This window comes from Phyllostomus discolor, chromosome 8, assembly GCF_004126475.2.
Source record: "Phyllostomus discolor isolate MPI-MPIP mPhyDis1 chromosome 8, mPhyDis1.pri.v3, whole genome shotgun sequence".
In the NCBI taxonomy this organism is placed as follows: domain Eukaryota; kingdom Metazoa; phylum Chordata; class Mammalia; order Chiroptera; family Phyllostomidae; genus Phyllostomus; species Phyllostomus discolor.
Window position 1 is genome coordinate 80,878,577 of NC_040910.2, and position 19,956 is coordinate 80,898,532.

The window sequence follows — 19,956 nt, forward strand, 5'->3', positions numbered from 1 at the left end:
CTCAGAGGCAGGCCCTGGTAAACAAAGGGGCAATTGGTAATTTATTTGCAGAGATATTGGGGAGAAGAAATTTGAGAGCAAAGAGCCAGAGAGAAGGGGCTAGAAAAGCTGAAAAGCTCTGTGTGTGTGTGTGTGTGTGTGTGTGTGTGTGTGTCGGTGCTGCTGACAGCATCCAGCTGGCGACAGGCCTTGACCACACCGAAGTGCTACCTGGTTGGTCAGTGAGAACTCAGCAAAGGGGAAGGTGGCTTCATGTCGGCCTGGGCTGGAAAATAGGAAGATAAATGTGCTCCTCCCCAGTTACACAATGCACCAAGTCAAAGGGAAAACACATTTGCAATATTTGCTGCTTGCATCTTTGCCTTCTTTTAATCCAGAGCATAGTGAAGAGTTAGGAGGGGAGGTGCTTTTTCAACATAAAGTAATGTATTTGCTATATGATTCAACAGGAGGGGCCCTTCCCTTTTTGTTTAGTTCTTGCTGCCTCTTGGTTCTTTGTATTACTGGGCTGGATATAAAGACAGCTTTGACTCTATCCAAGGGTGTCCATCCTTTGGCGTCTCTGGGTCACACTGGAAAAAGAAGAGTTGTCTTGGGCCACACATTAAATACACAAACACTAATGAAAACTGATGAGCAAAAGAAAGGTTTTAAGTAAATTTACGATTTTGTGTTGGGCTGCATTCTTAGCATCCCGGGCCGCAGGTGGGACACCCCTGCTAAAAAAACAACTGGGAAGGTTGCGGGTGAGATTCAGGATAAAAATCAATTTAGGAGCCGCCAGACTCAGGCTGCTGGTGGTAGTGGTGGTGGAAGTGGGGGGGTAGAGATTGGTAGGTCTTCGTTCGGGTTCGCGAACGTGAGCCTGGAAATTTTGGCCAGACTCTCGCAGTGCGGTGACCACAAACAGTGAGAGTAAACTAGAATGAACAGCAGTGGCCACAGAGCCCGCCAGGCAGGAGCGCGTTTACAAATGCCTTCTTCCTCAAACCAAAGGCCGGGTCAGCTGAAACCCGGGCGGCCGTAACCTCACCGCGCCGGTTCCTGAGGGCCGGGGCGAGCTTCACCCGCTGAAGCGCCGCCTGGGAGGGATGGCCCTTGAGTCCGGCCCGGCTGCCGTGAGGCCATTGGTCAGCGCTGCCCCAGCCACCTGCCTCTACCTTAGGGGACGGGGCTACCTGGGCCCGCCCCCGTGGCTGGGGTTCCTGGGCTGTTTCCTTCTGTTTAGGCCCCGCCCCCGGCTGTAAGCCCCGCCCCTTCGATTGCCGCTCCGGGGCGCCTTGTGATGTCGCGGCAGCTTTGATACAAAGAACCCTTCGGCCCACGCGGGTCTCCCGGCAACCGGCGCGGGTGGGGGCGGGGCCGGCGCCTTCAACTGGGGCCGAACCGAGCTAACTGCCGCGGCGAGGTGCGGGCTGTTCCTGCTCTCTCCGCGCTGCCCGCCACGTCCCTTCCCACTCCGCGGACCCGCGTCCGCCCGCTTCTCGCCTCTCGGCAGCGCACCGACCCGCGGCCAGACCGGGGATGCGCACTCCGCCGGCCCCCGGGAGCCAGGTAAGCGGCGGCCGAAGGGCTCGGGCTCCTGGGGCTCCGGGGACGCGCACCTGGCTCGGCCCGCAGCCTCTGGGCCAGGGAAGTTCCCGGAGCGCGGGCTCCAGTTCCTGTCCCGGAGTGTCCGCCCTCTCGGCCTTGGCCGGGGAGGTCGGGTTACCTGCACCCTGGCTACTAGGCCACGGCGGAGAAACCGCTGCCCACTCTGGGCCCTCTGCCTGTGCCCAGGTTCGAGAGTGGGCAGGACTAGCTGCTGGGCGCGGAAAGAGGTGACCGCCTCTCTCTTAGGCGCAGTTTCCAAAAGTTGTTTTAGGGGAATGTAGTTGCCTGTGAAGGGGACTCGTTTGTCCGCACACCTCCTTCGGGACCCTCTCGTCTCCCCTCCGCTCCCAGCGCCCCTGCTCCTCCGAGCCGGGTGTTGCCGCAGCTCTGCGCTTGCCCCCTCCAGTCCCGAAGCGGGCTATGCGCGAGCGAAGTTTTCCCGCAGTTCTTCGAGGCTGCACCAAGCCTGTTACCCGGCCCCCCTCACCTCTCCGAGGGGCTCTTGCCGGGCAAGAGGGAGGGCCAGCCCAGTTAGGGGTTTGGGGACAGGGTCCTGTCCTTTCCCAGCCGAGATGCTGCGGAGACCCGAGGTGTGCGCGACTCCTACCCTTCGCTCCCCAAGAGCCAGCGGGTCCATCCCGGCTGTAGTTGTCACAGTGGCTTCTCAGCGGACAACAAGGATCTTGGCGGAGCAGCCTCTGGACAACCGTGTCTGTGCTGTGGGAACCTGATCCCTGTTCAGCCCTGGACTTTTTTTCCTTTTCATCCCTGCACACCCACCAATGTACCTGCTTCCCCATTTCCCCAGCCCTCTCTTCCACAGATGGCTAGATGTGTGACACAATACTCGGCCCTGAGGGACATGTCAGTGTTCCTTAACTGACTTATTTCTAGGTCACCTTCCTTAACTTAGCCTACGTCCTGGTGTAGCAAACCAGTGGGCTGGTTTCTGGTTTCTGGTGATCCACCACATCTCTGTCCACCCTTCCTGGAGGCAGCTGCTAATCGCTTGGCCTCCTGGGAAGGGGGTGGGGCTGGCACATCCTCTGGGGCATCCCCAGGTTGTTCCCCTGGTGAAATGTGGTTATAGTGATGCCAGGTTATGGAAAAAGGAATCTCAAAGGGGAGGGTTACCAGTTGTGTGCTTCTCGGACCTCTGCAGTGGGCATCTCTGTCTCCCCTCCTCCCTGTAACCATCCAACTCAGCCTGGATGGAAGGAGTCCTGTGAGTCACTGCCATTGACTGGGGTCTTGCCACTTGCCCAGCACCAGCTTACCCAGACAGACTGGGCCCAAACCTTAAACTGCTAAGCTGGCTCTCATGAAATGCTAATTATGTGTCCAGGGGCTACTATACACAGCTGTTTCCCTGCCCTTGATGTTTGTAGGCAGTTGGGAGACTGAAAACTTGGGTGGAATTGCTCCCTGCCCAGCTCCTCTGAGCTGTTAGGTAGGTTGTTTTGAGTTGTCTCCTGAGGTCCCCATGAGGCCCCCTGAGTGTGGCCCAGGGGAAAGAGGGAAGCCAGTGAAGAACCTGAGACTTGAGTAGTAGGTAGCATAGCTTGGGCAAGTGCCTACTAGGGGACAGTTTTGTAATTTTGGGGACCCTGGGCTTTGGTGGAGGGGGTAGGGTGGATGACTAAGGCCAATGTGAGTGATAAGAGTGTGTCTAGGGGAGGGACTAAGCTAGCCAGGCCAGGTGAGCAAGCTGGCAGGTGTGACCTTTGTCCCAAGGAAGAGCAGTAGGAGAGACTACCTAGAGTCTATTTATGGAAATGACTTTTAGTTGATTGCAGGAAGAAAAGGGAGAAGAAATTAGGGGACCTGGAGTAGCCTGCCCTGAGGAGGCCATGGGCTGCAGCTTGAGAACTTCCTGCTGGATACTCCATTGCCCCTCCCCAGCTCTCCCTCCCACCTGCCCTCTCTTCAGAGCATTTGTACCCTTCCCTAAAGCACACTAGCCTCCCCCTATCAAAGTGGCTGGAAACTTCCTTTCCAAGGGCTGAAGTGCCTTCTCTGATGGGGACTGTTTTGCCAGGAGACACACTGCACAATTGATCCTGCTTTGAGGGGCTTTGCAATTTCACTTCACTTTATATTGTGTCGGCCAAAAAATCATTTAGTTTTATCCATAAAATAAAAGACATGGTTTTCGTTTTTATCAATAACTTTATTGCTTTGGATATTTTGAGTATGTTGACTATCTCCTGCATGGTATAACATTGATTGTTGTCAATTACTGCCTCAATTTGATCGCTGTCAACTTCAACTGGCCTACCCGACTGGAGCATCGTCCAACGAGAAATACGCAGCATGCGATGTCACAAACCACTTTTGACATGTTTGATTGGTCACAGCACCTTCTCTATACACTGCACAAATCTTTCCTTGCGTTTCAGTTGTGTTTTTACCTTTCTTGAAATAATAATGCATAATATGCGGAAAACATTCTGTTTTCTTCCATCTTCAATATTAGAATGGCTCCACAAAAACTCACCAATTTTGATTATGTTTTTTTAAAACACATGCTGATATGACAGCTGTCACAATACAGTCTAACAAAATCATTTTGAATGACATTACAGACCACCTAATGCTACTAGAGCCATCATACAGAAAAAAACGTAACAGACTTTTTGGCCAACCCAATAGAAGGGGAGGTTTGTGGTCAGCTTAAACTGTTAAAAGGCTGAGAATCAATACCGAAGTAGAATATGGGCGTCTTAAGCTCTTTCTTTGCAGAGGATTGACTTGTATTTATAAAAGCATTGGCATTTCATCTGTCTTTTAGAATACCCCATTCATTTTCTTGGGGGTAGAGAGAGAAAGATGAGACTTTGTTTTGACCTTGAAGAGTAGAAAAATTAAGGTGTTTTATATTGTAGTGACTGTGAATTAAGTTTAAGGTTTCAGTAACTTGTACATTTCTATATTGTACTCTATGGTAGAACCTTCAGTAAGCAGCTTTAACTCTGTAGAATATATAAATAGCTGGAGTTGGTAGCACCTCATTAAAATCTCTTTAGGCACACTCCTGTTTGATCACTTCAGGAGTGTGGGCTGGCGGTGTCCTGTGTGGGCTGGCGGTGTCCTCTACCACATGGCATTCCAGGGCGCAGACCCTTCCCCGTTTCTGTTTGCCCAACACATGCCTGGCACAGCGATTTCTTTATTCAACAAATATTTGAGCGTCTGATTTGTGCTCGACTCTGTGCTGGGCACTGGAGATTCTGCAGTAAACAGCAGACCGCAGTCCCTGCCTCCATGGAGCTCCCACGACGGCAGAGGGGCAGGCACACAGGTGGAACCTGTAGTGTGTGGGATGGCAGGAGAGGAAGCAGGGCAGCGTGGGAGCGCTGTTCGAGGTATCGTTTTTAAATGGAGTGGGCAGGGAAATCCTCACTGAGAAGGTAACATCTTGATCCAAGAGGCAGAGCAACTGCAAAGTCCCTAAGGTGGGACCACGGCTGGTGAGACGTGGCCACGGAACTGCCAGGAGGCTGCTATGATTGCAGAGTGAAGCAGGTACAAATAAGGCGGCCGCCTGATGCAGCCAAGCCACAGCCCAGCATCCCAGGAGGACAGTACAGTCGATTCTAGAAATCCATCAGCACACGATGCATTTCATTGCTCTGTCCAGTTCAAGCTGGAGCTGTTGAGGGATTTGGGTATTAAGACTTTTCTTGAAAGAGGTGTCTGTGTGTGGTCTGGCTGCCTGTGGACTTTCCTGCCCTTAGCCCTGCCCTTAGCCCGGGGCCGGATCAGATAAGCTTGGTCACGTGAGTGTGGAAACAGTTCTTGCCAAACTCTTATTTCCACCACACAAATCGATACCCACAAAACCCACCCAGCTGATGCGCACTAAGCTGGCAGGGTCCGGGCGATCTCCCTGTCCCCACCAGTCAGTGCCATCTGGGCTGGGCGCCTTCAGCACTTGAGGCTCACAGAGTAGCCGGCAGCCTGGGTTTGTGCGGCTCTGGCCAGCCTCCCCCAGGGCTCTGTTTCCTCATCGCCTCCTTGAGCTCCTGACCTTCCTGAGCCTCCTGGTGCCCAGGCCCCTCTTTTCACTCCCTCTACCCACCGGCAGTGGGAGGCACAGCCCTGGGCCCTGGTCTCCTAAGGAGCGTATGTCCAGCCTAGGCCCCAGAGTGTGGGTGTGTAGAGGAAGCAGAGAGTAGGCAACGAGAACTGTGTGCCTCCTCAGAGTGTCACAGGAAGGTCTCAGGAGGCAGCATGGTGGTGCAGAGCTGTGGGGTCCAGGTGACCTCCGGCCCCAGCGCTGTCCAGCAGGCCAGTACTAGTAACCCCACTTCTTGATGTCTGTCAAGAAATGGGAAGTGTTCTGACTGCTGGGCATATTTTTTAATGGATTCAACATGCTTCATTGTCCCAGAAAAGTGGGTTCTTTCCTTACAATGTAAACATGATTCAAATGAAAACAAAAACTCTGTAGCTGTTATTGTTAATATCTGTGGCTCTGCTCATGAGAACGTTTCTTTTTTAAGGGATCAGAAAGAGGAAGACCAAAACAGAACTTGAGTGTAGGAGTGTGGGTGGGAATTCTTATCCTTGAGTCATTTTTGTCACCCCACTCTGTGTGCTCTGCAAGCCTGGTACACATAGAAAGGGAAGCCGCGTTTCAAGCAGCCTGTGCTGTCTGAGGTGGGCTTGGGGTCTGCTCTTCACCGTCTCCCCCTTAGGATAGGAGAGAGAAGGAGCAAGCTTGTCCTTCCTGATCGCTGGTTTTCCCGGGAGGAACGCCTACCTCAACACGCCGGTACCTTCACCTCACACTCAGTGCCTGTGAAGGGGAAGAAAATGCAGAGTCAGAAAGTGCATGGATCTGGATCCTGGCTTTGCTGTTTGCTAGTCATCACTGTTGGGCAAGCTGCCTCACCTTTCTGAGCCTCGGCTTGCCCATTCGTGGAATGGGGTTGCTAATACAACCCACGTCATAGAGCGATGGTGAAGAGAAAATGAGCCACGTGGTCTGAGCTGCTAGAGCGGGTTTGACGCTTGCTTGGTTGGCAGGTGATGGGCGGTGAGGTAGCTGGAGAGGCAGGGTAGTGTAGTGCCCAAGAGCCTGGACTCCGGTGGTCCGGCATCTGGGTTCAAATCCTGGCTCAGCCAGTTGCTGGTTGTGGAAGCTTAGGCAAATTATTTAATGTCTCTGTGCCTCGATTTCCTCATCTGTGAAATGAGCAGGATGCTAATAGCATTTCCCTCACAAGGTTGTTTTCTGGATCAAATATGTAAATGTATGAAAAGCACTCAGAACAGTGCCTGGCACGGGAGTGAGCTGTTAATTTAGTTCCTACAAGCTCCTACCGGTTTGAGTCTTGTGGCGAATAACCTTAGCCCCAAACAGTTTCTCGCAGGGAGGATGTCAACACTGAAACGGGGAGGTGGCAGGGCACAACCTCCACTACCTGGGGCCATTATAGGAGGTGCAAATTCCACTTCCCCAGCTTCTGTGTTTAAATAAACCAACTCTACAGCTGCAGACTGGGGCGGGTTGGGGTGATGTGACTGGTGCCCGTGTGGCAGTCTGAATGAGATGCAAAGCATGCTCCAAGGTGACAGCCATCTCCCTGGGGCTTGGGCTAGGGCTGTACCTACTCCTTCCTCCCAGAGACTACCTGCTGTGCCAGGCTGTGGCCAGTCTGCCAAAGAGACCAGGGCTGCACCCCGCCCACCTGCCCTACACCTGTAGCTAGGGCCTGCCTGTCCGTCCACCTGCGCCCAGCTGGAAAGCCAGTGTGGAGCAGAGCTGCCTGCCTGCCAGCCCGCAGCATCTGCCTTATTAAAGCACTGCGGCTCTGGCTGGCTGCGGGCCCCAGGAGACATGGAGGGGAGCCAGACAGAAAGGTGCAAGCTGTGCAGCTAACCCGGCACGCTGGGTAGTTTTCCAAGGAGCAGTCCTGCCTGTGCATCCAGCTGGGTTTCTCAGAGGTGTATGGCTCACCCAGCTTCACTCCGGTGGAGGGTGGTGGTCAGGACAGCCTCTGCCCAAGTAACCTTGCATTGATGGTCTCCTGGCAAAGCGAGGGTTCTCGTTGACAGGGCAGGTCTGGCCAGCAGGTTGCTGTGTGATGATCTGTGAGACCGCATTGCTTCGGGTGCTGGCAAAGGGAGGTCTCACAGCAGCAGCATGTGTGTCTGTGTGTACATGTACATGCACACATGGAGTTGTCGTCTGCCCTGCAGTGCACACACGCCGTCTAAGGGGCAGGGACTGGACCCCCATGCCCCACTTACACGCACTGTGTATTTTATAGGTTCTAAGACACTTTTTCTTCACATTTGAACATCTCAAACTTGAATGTGTCAGTGTGTTATAATTTAATTGACAGCACCTTTTCTTTCTTGGGGTACTCGAAATAACAGTGCATCTTAACATCAAAGGCATCTTGGATTTAGTGAAACACAAAAACCAGGTAACCTCTAGAGAACTTATATAATTTTCCCAGTTTCTTCAAGGAAGGGAGCAGAGCCATCTTGTAGCAGTGGTAGGCTTTATGAAAGTACACTGTAATGTCCAAGGGAATGAGCCTGAACACCGAGCAGACCCGGGATCAGAGTCCAGCTTTACAGCTCCCCAGCTGTGTGACCTCAGGAACGCAGAGCAGCCTCTCTGAGCCTCAGGTTTCTTCTCCCACCGAATATGGACCATGTCTCCATAGTCGTCATGATTACGTACAAGGCACCTTTCCCTGTTTCTCTCTTCCTGGTATCACCTAAGGTCACACTGCCCCATTCTGTCAAAGTTTCAGGGGGAAATGAAGGCAGGGAGTGGGCCGCGGGCCTTCCCAACATAGGGGAGAGAAACTGGTGCCGAGCACCAGGGCTTCCTGACTCAGTTTATAATCCTCGAACATCATCTTTTCCTTCCTTCTCGCCTACTCCCACTGTGCCTGAGTTTTCATTTTCACATGTGTTTCCTTTTAGCAATTTTCTTTCAAACCTCTCTCCTCTCTCTTTCTGTAAAATCTTCCCACATGCAGCCTCTTTGAAGCTCCTTGTGGCGGGAAAGGGGTGGGGGCTGTGCCCTGTGGCCAGGGTGGCACAGGCCCCAGGAGCCTCAGCTAACGGTGGTCCCCGCAGCCTTCAGCTCAGGTCCAAGTTCTGGTGCCACCAGCCTTGCTAAATCCTGTTCCCCCGAGAGACTGCCCCAGGGCTGGGTGCCAGGCACTGCCGTCGCCAGGAGTATTTAGTATTCCCTGTGCCCTCCTTGCATTAAAACCAGACCTTGCTCAGATCCCCGCCCTGCCAGCTCTGTGACCTTGTTAATCTCCCTGAACCCCAGTTCTCTCCTCTGAACAGTGACTGATGCACAAAACCTCTGGCTCATGATAGCTGCTTAATAGGTGTGGTTTTTCCTGGTCTTCCTCAGATATATGGTGGAAGACTACCTAGACCTGTGCTGCTTCAGCTGGGAGCCAAGGGCTCTGGGAGCGCCAGCCAATGGTGTCATTCCAGACAGACAGATGGAGGAGTTCCGAGCAGGGAACGGCATGGGGGAAGGCACAGGGACCTGTGTGAACAGCATGGCTGGGCTGCAGTGGAGGGAGGGGGCCAGTGGTCAATACCTGGGGACCTTTGCGGGTGAGACTGATAAGCTGGGCTGCTCGCTAAGATCAGAGCAGCGCTGGGGGAGCCGCAGGCAGAGTATGAGGCCCTGGAGACAGCTGCGAGGGGGTGTCTGGCTGAAGATGCTGCCTGTGGTCTTAGACCATGTTTTTCTCAGAGGTCTCCTCTCCACCCCACTCCCTCCTCAGATCCTGATGTAGGCCAGTAGCCAGCTTCCTGAGGTTTGTGCACGGCCCGGGGTTCACAGCCCTTCCTTGAGGAGGTGGTGTTTGGTCTCCGGTACAGGATAGACCTCACTCCTTGCCGTGTGCTGGGGCGTGCAGTGAGTTAAACCAGCGCTAAGAAACAAGGCTGTGGGTGGGGCAGGCTTTGCTCACAGGGAGCTCATGTTAGCTGGCGTGGTGGCTCCTCTGGGACCCCCAGGAGGCAACCTGGGGGCAAGGCTACTGTGCCGCTCCTGGCTAGAGACAGAGAACCATGGGTTAGCTGTGCCAAGGCTGGAAGGGAAGGTTTCCCCAGCAGGTAATTCTCTCCTTAAAATGGTGCATAAACGGGTGGGGCTGAGGATGAGGCCCCAGCCTGGCGTGTGCCTCCTCTCCCAGCGTCCCAGGAAGAGTCACAGGAGCAGAGAAAGGGCCTACTGGGGAGAGAGTACCCAGGGCTCAAGGAGCTCTGGGCTGGGGGCAGGGGTAGTGGGAGTGTGTGGGGGTGTGGCGTGTCCATCTGGGGCTTGTTTAGGGCCAGGTGTTTGTGGCAAAGGGGGGGACTGTGTTTCAGGCATAAGGAGCACATGTACCAAGGTTTGGGGGTGGCAATAAAGTGGGACCACAGCTTTGGGGTGTGGGTGGGGGTGGCAGAATCATGTCCTGAGGCCAAAGTGTGACCGGACAGGGCTGTGTTGCTGGTCTGAGGAGCTGGGCCTGGTTTTGCAGCCAGTGGGGAGCCCACAGGCTCTCTGAGGGGGTCTGCATGGACCCTCAGTAGCCTTAGACTCCCCGGGGGCCTCCTCCCCCCTGAGCCTCAGGCTATGACTTGCAGTCAGACCTGGTGCTCCCTCACCTGTCCCCACTGCAGGAGAGCTTGGGAAGGACCTGAGCAGGTTCAGCCTGCCCTGGCCTATGGCCCTGAAGCTGAGCTCTGGCCAGCTGGGCTCTGGCCAGCCCTGGTGTGAGGCAGGGGCCCCTGGCGCACACAGCCTGGCAAAGGCTGAAGGACAGAAAGGGACACCTGAATGGAGCCTGCTGGGAGTGCTGCTGGGGCTCAGGGCTGATGGGAGGTGCTGGCACGTTACAGGTGTAGGGCTCAGGGAGGGGAGCTCTGTGGGGCGGGGTGGGAGGGGGGTCACCCTGCCCTGTCGTTGGCCCTCCTGATCCCCATGTGTCTGCTCCAGCAGTGGGTGGGGGTCACGTGGGGCCTCGGCCGTGAGCGGCAGGTGAACACTGCACTCTGCTTGGTCTTCCAAGACCTGAGGGTTTCTTTGGCAAAGGAGGGGTGGGGTAGGGACCTGCCCTGGCTTTAGACGGTCGGGCAGGGTTGCTCTGCTCAGGTGTGCCCACCCCGAGGCAGAGAGCTGCTGCTCCCTGGGAAGTGCGGGGAGAGGGTGCCCCACAGAAGGAATGCCGCCCGGCCCCCGGAGGACACCTGGATGCAGGTGAGCTGGCCTGAGCCTTCACTGTGAGCTCCTCTCACATGACGGTGACCCTCAGAGCCCCAAGCATGCCTGCAGGCCGCTGACAGGTGCATGCTGAAGCCCTCACTTTGAATGGCGGCGTCTTTAGGAGCCGTAACTTGTAGCCCAGAGAGCTGCCGGGGTTCCCCATGCAGCCTGCCAGTGGCTTTTGACGCTCGAGTTGCCTGCACCCGGTGGTGGGGGCCACCCCGCTTGGCGGGTAGTTGGGGAATCTTTTGTGGACAATTTATATGGGGTGATGGAAGTTAGGGGTTCATGACTTAGGTTCACATGGCTCCACCTTTTTGTGTGATAACAGAAGGATGTAGAAAGAGAAGCCCCAGCGTAACTTAAGAGGACAGTGGGTTAAACGCTGGACACCGCATCCCTGTCTGTCAGGGGCAGACAGCCCTCACTTGCCGGCATTCGGGGGAGGAAAGCCAGACCACCCAGTGAAGCACTAGCAGATGCCGGCCACGTGGCCGGTACCGCGGGTGGTGCCCTCCTTTCCCTTCCCTCAGGTGTGGCTCCGCCAGCGGTGCCGCCGCAGACAGAGGTCTTGTGTGTGGGTCTGGGTAGGTGGATGCAGGGAACTCCGCGCACAGGAAACACCTCCCTGACCTGCCGCGTTGGTTGGCTGACATGCCTGGAATTCCTGGGGCTGGCTGCTGGGTTTGGTTTCCAGATGTGGAAGCAATTTAAGTTCTGTTTTCATAATCCCCAGCAGTTTGTCTCCCAAGTCCATGTCTGAAACGCAGGACTATCGGCTCTGGCTGGGGGAAGGGAGTGGGCTGCTGCAGGGGCCTCTGGGAACCCTCTTTGTTCAGGAGGTCGGTTCGCTGGGGCACTCAGATCCAGGACCCAGGCCTCCGTTGGGGCGGTCACCCCCGTCAAGGGCTTTGGTCCTTTTGGGAGCAGAAGCTGACCCTGGGACCGCCTCCCCTGGAGGTTTTCCTTCGAGCTGGGTCACTTAGCCAAACCCAGATGCAGTGCCTGCCCAGCCCCTCAGTCACCGTCACTGGCCCTGGAGGGACGGCCTGGGAGGGGCTTCGGTTCTGGCCACGTCAGAGGGAGGCTGGCGTCACAGCCGAGCGGGGCGCCCACGTGTCCCAGGAGCGGCGAGGGCCCTCCTTCCCGGAGTGACCACAACAGAGGGAAGAATCTGCTCTGGGTTTCCAGTAGCCAGAAATACTGCCTGGCACAGAGAAACCGGCAATATCGTGCTCAATTGCCGAGTGCTGCTGGCTGCAGAGGTGGCCTGACCGGGGCCCGGCCCTGTGGTGGGGCCCGTGGTGCCAGGCCGGCTTCTGGTCTCTTCTCTCGTAAACCGAGCGCCGTGTAGGTAAAACACCTTTTACGTTGGTGTTACTGCTGCACCAAATAAAGTTCCGGGCAAACCAGAGCTGCCTTTGCCATTTTAAATGTCCCCGGCTGAACCGCACCTACACTTCTGTAGAAGTGAAATGCACCTATGTTATTGGGAGAACATGAGAAATGGAAGTAATTTACTGAGATTCATGTATAAGTAGTGTTTACGAACATCGTCCTGAAAATCATACATTCATCAAGCTTCAGTTCCAGCAAAATAATAGTGTTTTTAGAAGCAGCAGTAGCTGAAAATGATCATGAAAGAAAAGTTAGTTATTTCTTTTGAGGAGAGACCAAAACAAACAGAAACCCCAGGTCTCTTGATGAGGTCCCGGAGAGCCGGTAGTTCTCTTCGGAGCTTGAATTGGATTGACCTTGAGGAATTTACTGTATTGTCGGGGTGGGAAAGGGGTGAAAAAATCCACCCGAGGTGAGGGGTTTGGTGCAGGCTTCTCAGAAGAGGAGGAGGAAAGTGTATTCATTCTCTAGGGCTGCCGCAGCAAAGGGCCCCAGCCGGGGTGCCTTAAACTACTGAAACTAATCGTGTCCACCGTCCTGGAGTCTGACACCTGAGATGAAGGCCTCAGCAGGCTTGGCTTCTTCTGCGGCTTCTGGCCTTGGCACGCAAGTGGCCGTCCTCTCCCTGTGTCTTCACACGGTCTTTCGTGTGTGTGTGTGTGTGTGTGTGTGTGTACGTGCCCGTCTGTCCCCTAATCTTCTTGCTGGCCATATTGGATTAGGGCCCACCCTAGTTAATGATTTCATTTTAATTTAATCACTTCTTTAAAGACCCATCTCCTAATACGACCGTATCTCAGGCACTGGAGGTAGGGACTTCAGCAAATGCACGTGTGGGGACCAGGGAGCTTCTCGGGACCTGCCCACCAAGGACAGGGAAGAGGGGGCAGAGCCCGGCACCCTAGCAAGCCCAAGTGAGGGGAGGCAGCTCTCCTTTGGGCAAAGGCCTGCCCTTGGCGAGGGGCCCACTGGGGGTGACTCTCGGCCAAATGCTGTGTTTGGAGAAGTTTCCTGTGATGTTATGACTTGGGGTTTGCTTTCCAGAGATGACCATGCTCACAGCTTGAGCCCCGTGTCCCCGCATCCAGATGGGCACTGACCATCTGGGGCCCGGACTGCTCGTCACAAAGCTCTCCCCGCCCCCCCCCCCGCCCCCATTGGGGCTCATCGCCCTCGGTGGCTGTGCAGATCCCCCAGCCCCAGTGCTGCTGCTGCTTCTGCTGCTGCTGCTGCTGCTGCTGCTGCTGCGGGCTCTCCCCTCGGGCAGCGTTCTGTAAGCGTGGCTTCACTCCTTCAGGTTGCTTTTGAGTGGAGTTAAACTTGTTGGGGATCTTACACTTTTCCTTAACCACTTTAGCAAGTTTGGGGCAACCATCTTTCATGTCCAAAAGGTTTGCTTATACTGAAGAAGAAAAAAAAAAGACCTATAAGACCTGATTATGGGAAGCCACTGGAGGCGGGGCCCAGCCACCAGCCTGTGGGACTCACCAAGGCTTTGCTCCGGGCAGTGCTCCACAGTGGTTCTCAGCAGCCCTCCCAGATCCCAGTGTGCAGCAGGCCCGCCCCCCCCAATAGCCACGACCCCATCAGCCACCCAGGAGTACCCGGCGTTTCACCCAGACCAGCCCCTGCCACCAGGCCGGGCCGCGTGGGGCTGGCCGAGGAGGGAAGCACCCGTTAAAGGTTGGCGCGTCCTGGGGCTCTCCAGCGTTGCAGCCGTATTTGCTTTATCTCTGTGTGTAACATTTTGTTTCCGAGCTGCTTCAAAGAAAATTAGGCAAGACATTACCAAAACTAAGGACCTTTCTCCTTTGTAACTATATGCCATTAACACGCATAACAAAATCAAGTGTGATTCCCACATATCACTGTATCCATCTTCCGGCTTCCCCGTCTGCCCCAGGAGGGTCTGCTGCAACCGGTGCTGGTGTGCCCGTGTGTCCGACCGGGGGTCCCATCGAGGGTGCCGGGCAGTGTTTGCGTCTCCTGACCAATCTAGAGCAGCGGCTTTCCTGCGCGGTCCTGGGGCGGGCAGTGCCAGGGCCCCCTGAGAACTTGTTAGAAATGCTCTTAAAAACATGTATTTCAGCCTAAAGAAATGCACTAAATAGGTTTTCAGACCTCTCCCCAGACCTACTGCATCAGAAACTGGTTCAGTCTGAGTTTTAACAGCCCCCCCACCCCCACGTGATTCTGATGCACGTTGAAGTCCCCCCCCACCACCACCACTTTTTATGGCATTCTCTTTTTGAAAAGGCCAGGCAGTCTTGTAGAGGATCCCACCAACTTCGTCTGAGTTTTTCCCTGTGGTGATGTGTGACTTGTTCTCTCTCTCCTGATTTCCGTTCAGTAGAAGTGAGAGTCTCAGGCTGGGTGAGAATTAAATGTTGTTAAGACTACACGACAGGTGATGACGTAGTGTCCACCATATTGTATCAGGTTAGTAGGCTAATGTCTGGTGGTTCCCAGTCGGTGGTGTTAGGCCTGGTCACTGCATTAAAGTGACAGTAGCCCATTGGCTCCCCGGCAGAGGCGTGGGGCAGGGTGGTGGGCGGGGACTCTGCCCGGATCGATGGGGCGGCTCTTTGGCACTGTGTAAGTAAGTGTCCCGTTCCCGTCAACCGCTGACCTAAATGGCTGTTGGATGTAGCGTTTGTTGAATGTGGGGTTTTCTTTGTGTCGGGCCCTGTGTGTATGGTTCAAATCTCCTGTCGCCCTCTGATTCTCTTGTTTGCTCGCTCCATCCATCACTGAGAGAGGTGAATTAAAATCTTCAACTTTTAGGTTGAAGTTTTGCTTCATATACTTTGAAGTGATGTTATCTGATATCTAAACATTCATGAGTGTTACGTCTTGTTAAATTAATTTTTATCCTTTCTTGACGGCCATCTGTCTCTTACCGTAAAGTGAACTTATATACGGAGAGTCCCTCCTACTTTTGGTTGGGGCGTAGCTCCTGCCGTTCTTTTACTTTCCACCTGTCTGTGCCCTGTGCTGAGAACGCGTCTCTTGTGAGTGGCTTTCACACTCTCCCCCGAGGACGTCTGTCTTCCAGTGGGGCGGTGCCCCCCCCGACCCCCAGTCTTCATCTGATGCGGGACTGAATGGGTGAGTCGTTTTTATCTGTCCCAGCCTGACCTCTGCTCCTCTTTTCTCCTTCCTTCCATGCTGTGTCCTTTTGGGTGACTTACACATTTTTTATTCTTTTTTTCCTCCATTAGGTTTTCAGTAACACATTTTTATTTTTTAACCGCTAAGTTTTGATGTGCTCAGACACGGTACTGGAATGGGGATGCGTGGTGCGGGTGGAGGGTCATATGTTTCCTGGCAGCGCAGGTGGTCCCACTGTGGGGGGCGTTTCCAGAGGGGTCCCGGATCTGGGCCTTGGTCCCCAGGGCTTGAAAACCAGATCCTGTCCTCTCCCCCCGCACGCCAGGACTCTGTCCCTTGTGGGCACAGGCTGTCCCCAGACGGACGCTCGGAGCCGAAACGCCAGCTGACGCGCTGACCGTGAGGAGTGCACTCTGGCAATGGGCTTGGCCTGCCCTTCTCTGCCAGCCGTCAGCAGGCTCCTGGGAAGTGCGCCCTGATCGGGAGGGTGGCGGGTGGGCGTGGGCGCAGGGGAGCTGGTTGGAAGGTCTGAATGGACGCTGAGTGGTGTCTCACTCCGGTGCCAGCTGAGCTGGGCCCCACAGCCTGCGGGGCGGGCTGGGCAGCGGGTCAGCTGGACAGAGCACCTCTGCCTGGGGCCTGCTTCAGGCTCTGCTCCAAGTGCCCAATGGGGGCACATCAGACCCCTGAATACCTCCAGTCCCTCTGCTCTGCCACCCGTCAGGACCTTTGACTCCCTCTGTTCTTACTTTAGCTGCCAGGGGGCTCTCTGACGTCCCCTACTCAGAGTTTTCTGGGGGCTGCGTCGGGCCCCCACCTTCCCTTGTGCTCCCGTGACAGCGCCTTCTCAGTAGCTCATGTGTTGGGGAAGGGCGTGAGATCGGAAGAGAGACAGTCAGGAGCTGCCATCAAAACACTGAGGGAAAGGCTGCGTGGGCTTCCACACCCCTTCCAATGTGGTGGGAGGTGCAGCGGCAGACGGCGGCCCCCTCCACCCTTGCTGTGCGCCAGTGGAACGGGGGCTCTTGAGAAACACCAGCTCGGTTCGCTCTCTCTCTCTCTCCCTCCTGTTCAGCACCGGCCTGAGGCTCTACAGCCAGTGGGGGCCAGGTCCAGGCTGACCAGGTCTGCTGGAGAGCTTCAGTCCCCTTGTGTGAAAACGGGGTGATGCAGAATCAAACGCTCTCAGTATTTCTGCCTCTGGAAACGAAGGAGCTCCTGAGGAAACCCCTGTTGTCACTGTTGTCCCCACTCCTGGGTCTGTGGGCCCGCATTGTGACGGAAGGAGAGTGTGGCCGTGGGCACCCACGTGGGCTCCTGGGGCATGTTGGGGTGGGGCTTGAGCCCCGTTGAGGGGTGGCCACACGCTGCTGGTGGTGCTTTCCCTGGAGGCAGGGGTTCGGGAGATGCCCCTGGGAGCCCCTGGCCGGAGGAGAGAGCCTGAACCGCCTGAGCTGCTGCCCCCACTGGGCAGGAGGCTGGCCACTCTCTGATCTGGCCCCTGGGGATGGGGACGTGACAGTTTCCTGTCTTCCTGACCTCAGCCCCCACCAGAGCAGGGAGCTTGGGCCACCGTGCTTTGCTCTCACAGCACGAGGTCAGTTCCCATGGCTGGCTGAGACGCGTGATAAACTCTAAAGGCTTGCTAACCTGGCGCTTCCATGTTTGCCCTTGCCCTTGTGTCTGAGCCAAGGTTACCCTGATTCAGAAGGCTCACCTGAGGCACCAGTCTGCCTGTGTAGATGCTTAGATACCCCTTCTTTCCCACCCGCACCCCTTGACTAGCACCTAGACAACCCTGTTGAATCAGGATCTCTTATCAGCTGCTGATGAGCACCTGCTCACCCCCTCCCGCCCCCACAGGGCATGGCCCGGCTTCAGGGCAGGGTGGGCAGCCACAGACAGGAGTCGGGCACAGCCTGGCTGGCTGACTGATCTCTGCTCCCACCGTCTTTGCATGACCGGAGAGGCCAAGCCGCAGTGGCGTGTGGAGGGTCTCAGCCCAGGTAACCCCGTCTTCTCCCCGTGGCCCCGGGGACGTCAGCATCCACAGGGTAGTTCCTCACACCGGGTCTCCTGCTCCCCCAGGAGAGACCCAGCGAGACCCTGACCAGGCTGGTTCCTGTTCCTGGGCTGTTTACGGGGCTGGGAGTGTGTTGAGGGATGTCATCCCCTGCCCAGCCCCCAGGCCAGCTCCGCCTCACCCAGGCAGCAGGCTGGCTCCCCCACCACCCACGAGGCTTGCTTTGTGTTTATCACCCCCACACCTTCCCAGCAGTGGGGCTCCACGTGTGCCTGCCGGTGCCTGGCTGCGAGGGAAGCTGGGATGTACCCGCCCAGGCTATTTTTACCCAGCCGTGTCCCCACAGAGCTGTTCTTTGGCTCTGAGTTACTGCTCGGGGAGCGGAGCTGTTGCCAGGGCTGGGGGTGGATGAGCTTCAGAGCCTCCGACTCCCTTGCCCAAGCAGTATCTCATCCTAACACTTATTAAAGGCTGTGATTAACGCGCGGAGAGACCTCCCAAAAGAGTAGGCAGAAAGAGATCCTGGTGGGGAGAAAAGGGGGGGTACCTGGCACGTTTGGAGGGCAGGCCTTGCAGCCTGGGGGAGTGTGGCTTCCAGCACCTCTGCCAGTGTGCCGCCAGGTGGAGGGGCGGGCCCAGGGGCTTAGGGTAGCCATCATGCCAGGAGGCACCTCTGGTTGTCTTCTCTCAACACGGTGAAGACATAATAGCTCAGATTTATTGGACTAACTCATTTAGTCCTAATAGTGGTTAACTCTATTCTGTACATGGCTGGGGAAACTGAGGCACTGGGAAGTTCAGGAAACCTGAGATCGCAGAGCTTGTACGTGGAGGAACCGGGATTGGAGCCCAGTCCGTGCACCTCCAGAGCTTGCTCCTGACACCGCTCTGCCCCTCTCTTCTTACCGTGTCTCTCGAGTCTATGTGGTGTAAGGCATTGTTCTGGATTCTCAGTGGCAGTCTGCCCGGGAGGTACCTCCATCGCTGTTTTTAGATGAGGCTCAGAAGTGAACAGCTTGCCCAAGGTCACAAGCCAGCCAGTGACCCGCCGAGGATAGGAGCCTGGCCCCGGGGCTGCCATGGCAGGCTCGTCCCAGCCCGGCCTTCTGCAGCAGGTTCAGTTCCTCGAGTGCTGGCTGGGCACCTGCCGTGCGCCCCTGCAGTGGGACTGGGTGGGGCAACTCAGATGTAGACATCCCGTGGTTGCCCTGCAGGGTCTCCCCTCCCCCAGGGAGTGTGGAAACAGGTCCCCTGGAGTCACTGCCCCCCCCCACTGCCCCACGTTAGCTTCCAGGAAAACTCGGAGTAACGGTGCCCGTGACTTGGGGGTGGGATTCCCCTGGAGCCAGGTGGGCGAGGGGGCACCAAAGGACGGCATCGAGCCTGGGCCCCTCGGCTGAGAGCACGGACAGTGGGGCATTGTCGGCCACCCCGAGGCTTGGATGGTCCCCCTGGGAATGGATACTTGGTCTTTCACCAGCCACTGAATTCAGCCCATGCCAACTTCCTACGGAGGAAGGGGTGACTTTGGGGCCTGCTGGCTGGTGAACAGTGCTCTTGAGACTGGAGAGGGGACCCCCAGGCAGGCTGTGTGCCTCTAGGCGCCCACTCCAGCCACTGCCAGCTTCATCCAGCCCCGGCAGGGGACAGGGTGGGGATGCAGGGGGGACGCTGGTGGCGCAGACCTCCCCTGCCAGAGCAGCCCGTTTCCCCAGCCTCGGGCCCCAGAGCTCTCCAGAAACCCCTGGTCTTGGATAATTTCCCAGGCCCAGCCTTTTGAGGGGAGCATACCTCGGGGCCTCCTGTCTGACCAGGACCTTGCTGACTGACCGGCTGGGACAGCTTGGTCCGCACAACACACAGCCCCTAACGGCCAGGTCGGGCAGGGTTCAACGCCCCCGCAGCTGCTCAGTCTCTGGTGCTTGTGAAAAGGATCGTGTGTGGCCCTGACGGTAGCCTCTGAGGTTCAGGTGACTGTCCTCATTCTATAGGTAAGGAGCCAGGGGCTCATGGGTCACTTGCCCAAGGTCACACCACTTGTGGGTGGCCAGGCCAGCCAGGACGAGACACCCAGTCTGCCAGGCTCCAGAGCCGCGCCCTCATTCAGCTGCGTTCACAAGGGTCTGCGGGGGCTACCTCGCCTGCTTCACCTCCTTTACTTCTGGGGTCCCTCGGTGGGGTGGGGGGAATGACCCGGAGTGGTCTGGACATACGTCACCCACGCTCGTGTGGCCCACAGTGGCTGGGCCTGTGCCCTAGGCAACAGGGAGCTCGATGCCCAGGGCTGGCTGTGGTCCCAGGGAGAGTGCTAGGAATAGGGGTCACCCACAGAGGTCGCCTGGTGCTGCCTGCTGAGGACACTGTCTCTTCCCTAAACCCCTCCTTCCCAAAAAGACACACCCTTTCGTGAAAACCTGCCCCGCACTCCCCCGGTCCTGCCACCCCTCTAGAGCAGGGCTCAGCTCGCCTCGCACCCCGGGGAGCACACCGCTGTGGAGCGGGTCTGACGCAGGCCGTGCGGCCCGGAGGCTCAGGCGGCCTTCTGGGCCTCAAGGTTCTCACCTAGAAAGGCCGGCGACCACGA

General features: G+C 56.4%; 1 protein-coding gene across 4 annotated transcripts in view; it reads left to right on the forward strand.

Annotated features, from left to right (window-relative positions):
• The window catches only part of RAB11FIP4 (RAB11 family interacting protein 4), a 104,556-nt gene that overhangs the window by 63,745 nt on the left and 20,855 nt on the right, over window positions 1–19,956 (forward strand). Inside the window, exon 1 of one of the 4 annotated variants that reach the window (XM_028521791.2) lies at window positions 1,255–1,554. The exons of 1 other annotated variant lie outside the window; for it this stretch is intronic. In XM_028521791.2, coding sequence (XP_028377592.1) covers window positions 1,525–1,554 — 30 coding nt within the window. In that variant the 5' untranslated portion in view covers window positions 1,255–1,524. Of the gene's footprint in view, window positions 1–1,254; window positions 1,555–9,685; window positions 9,706–19,956 lie in introns of those variants that run through there. 2 more of the 4 variants (XM_036033389.1, XM_036033388.1) reach the window with 2 other exon arrangements.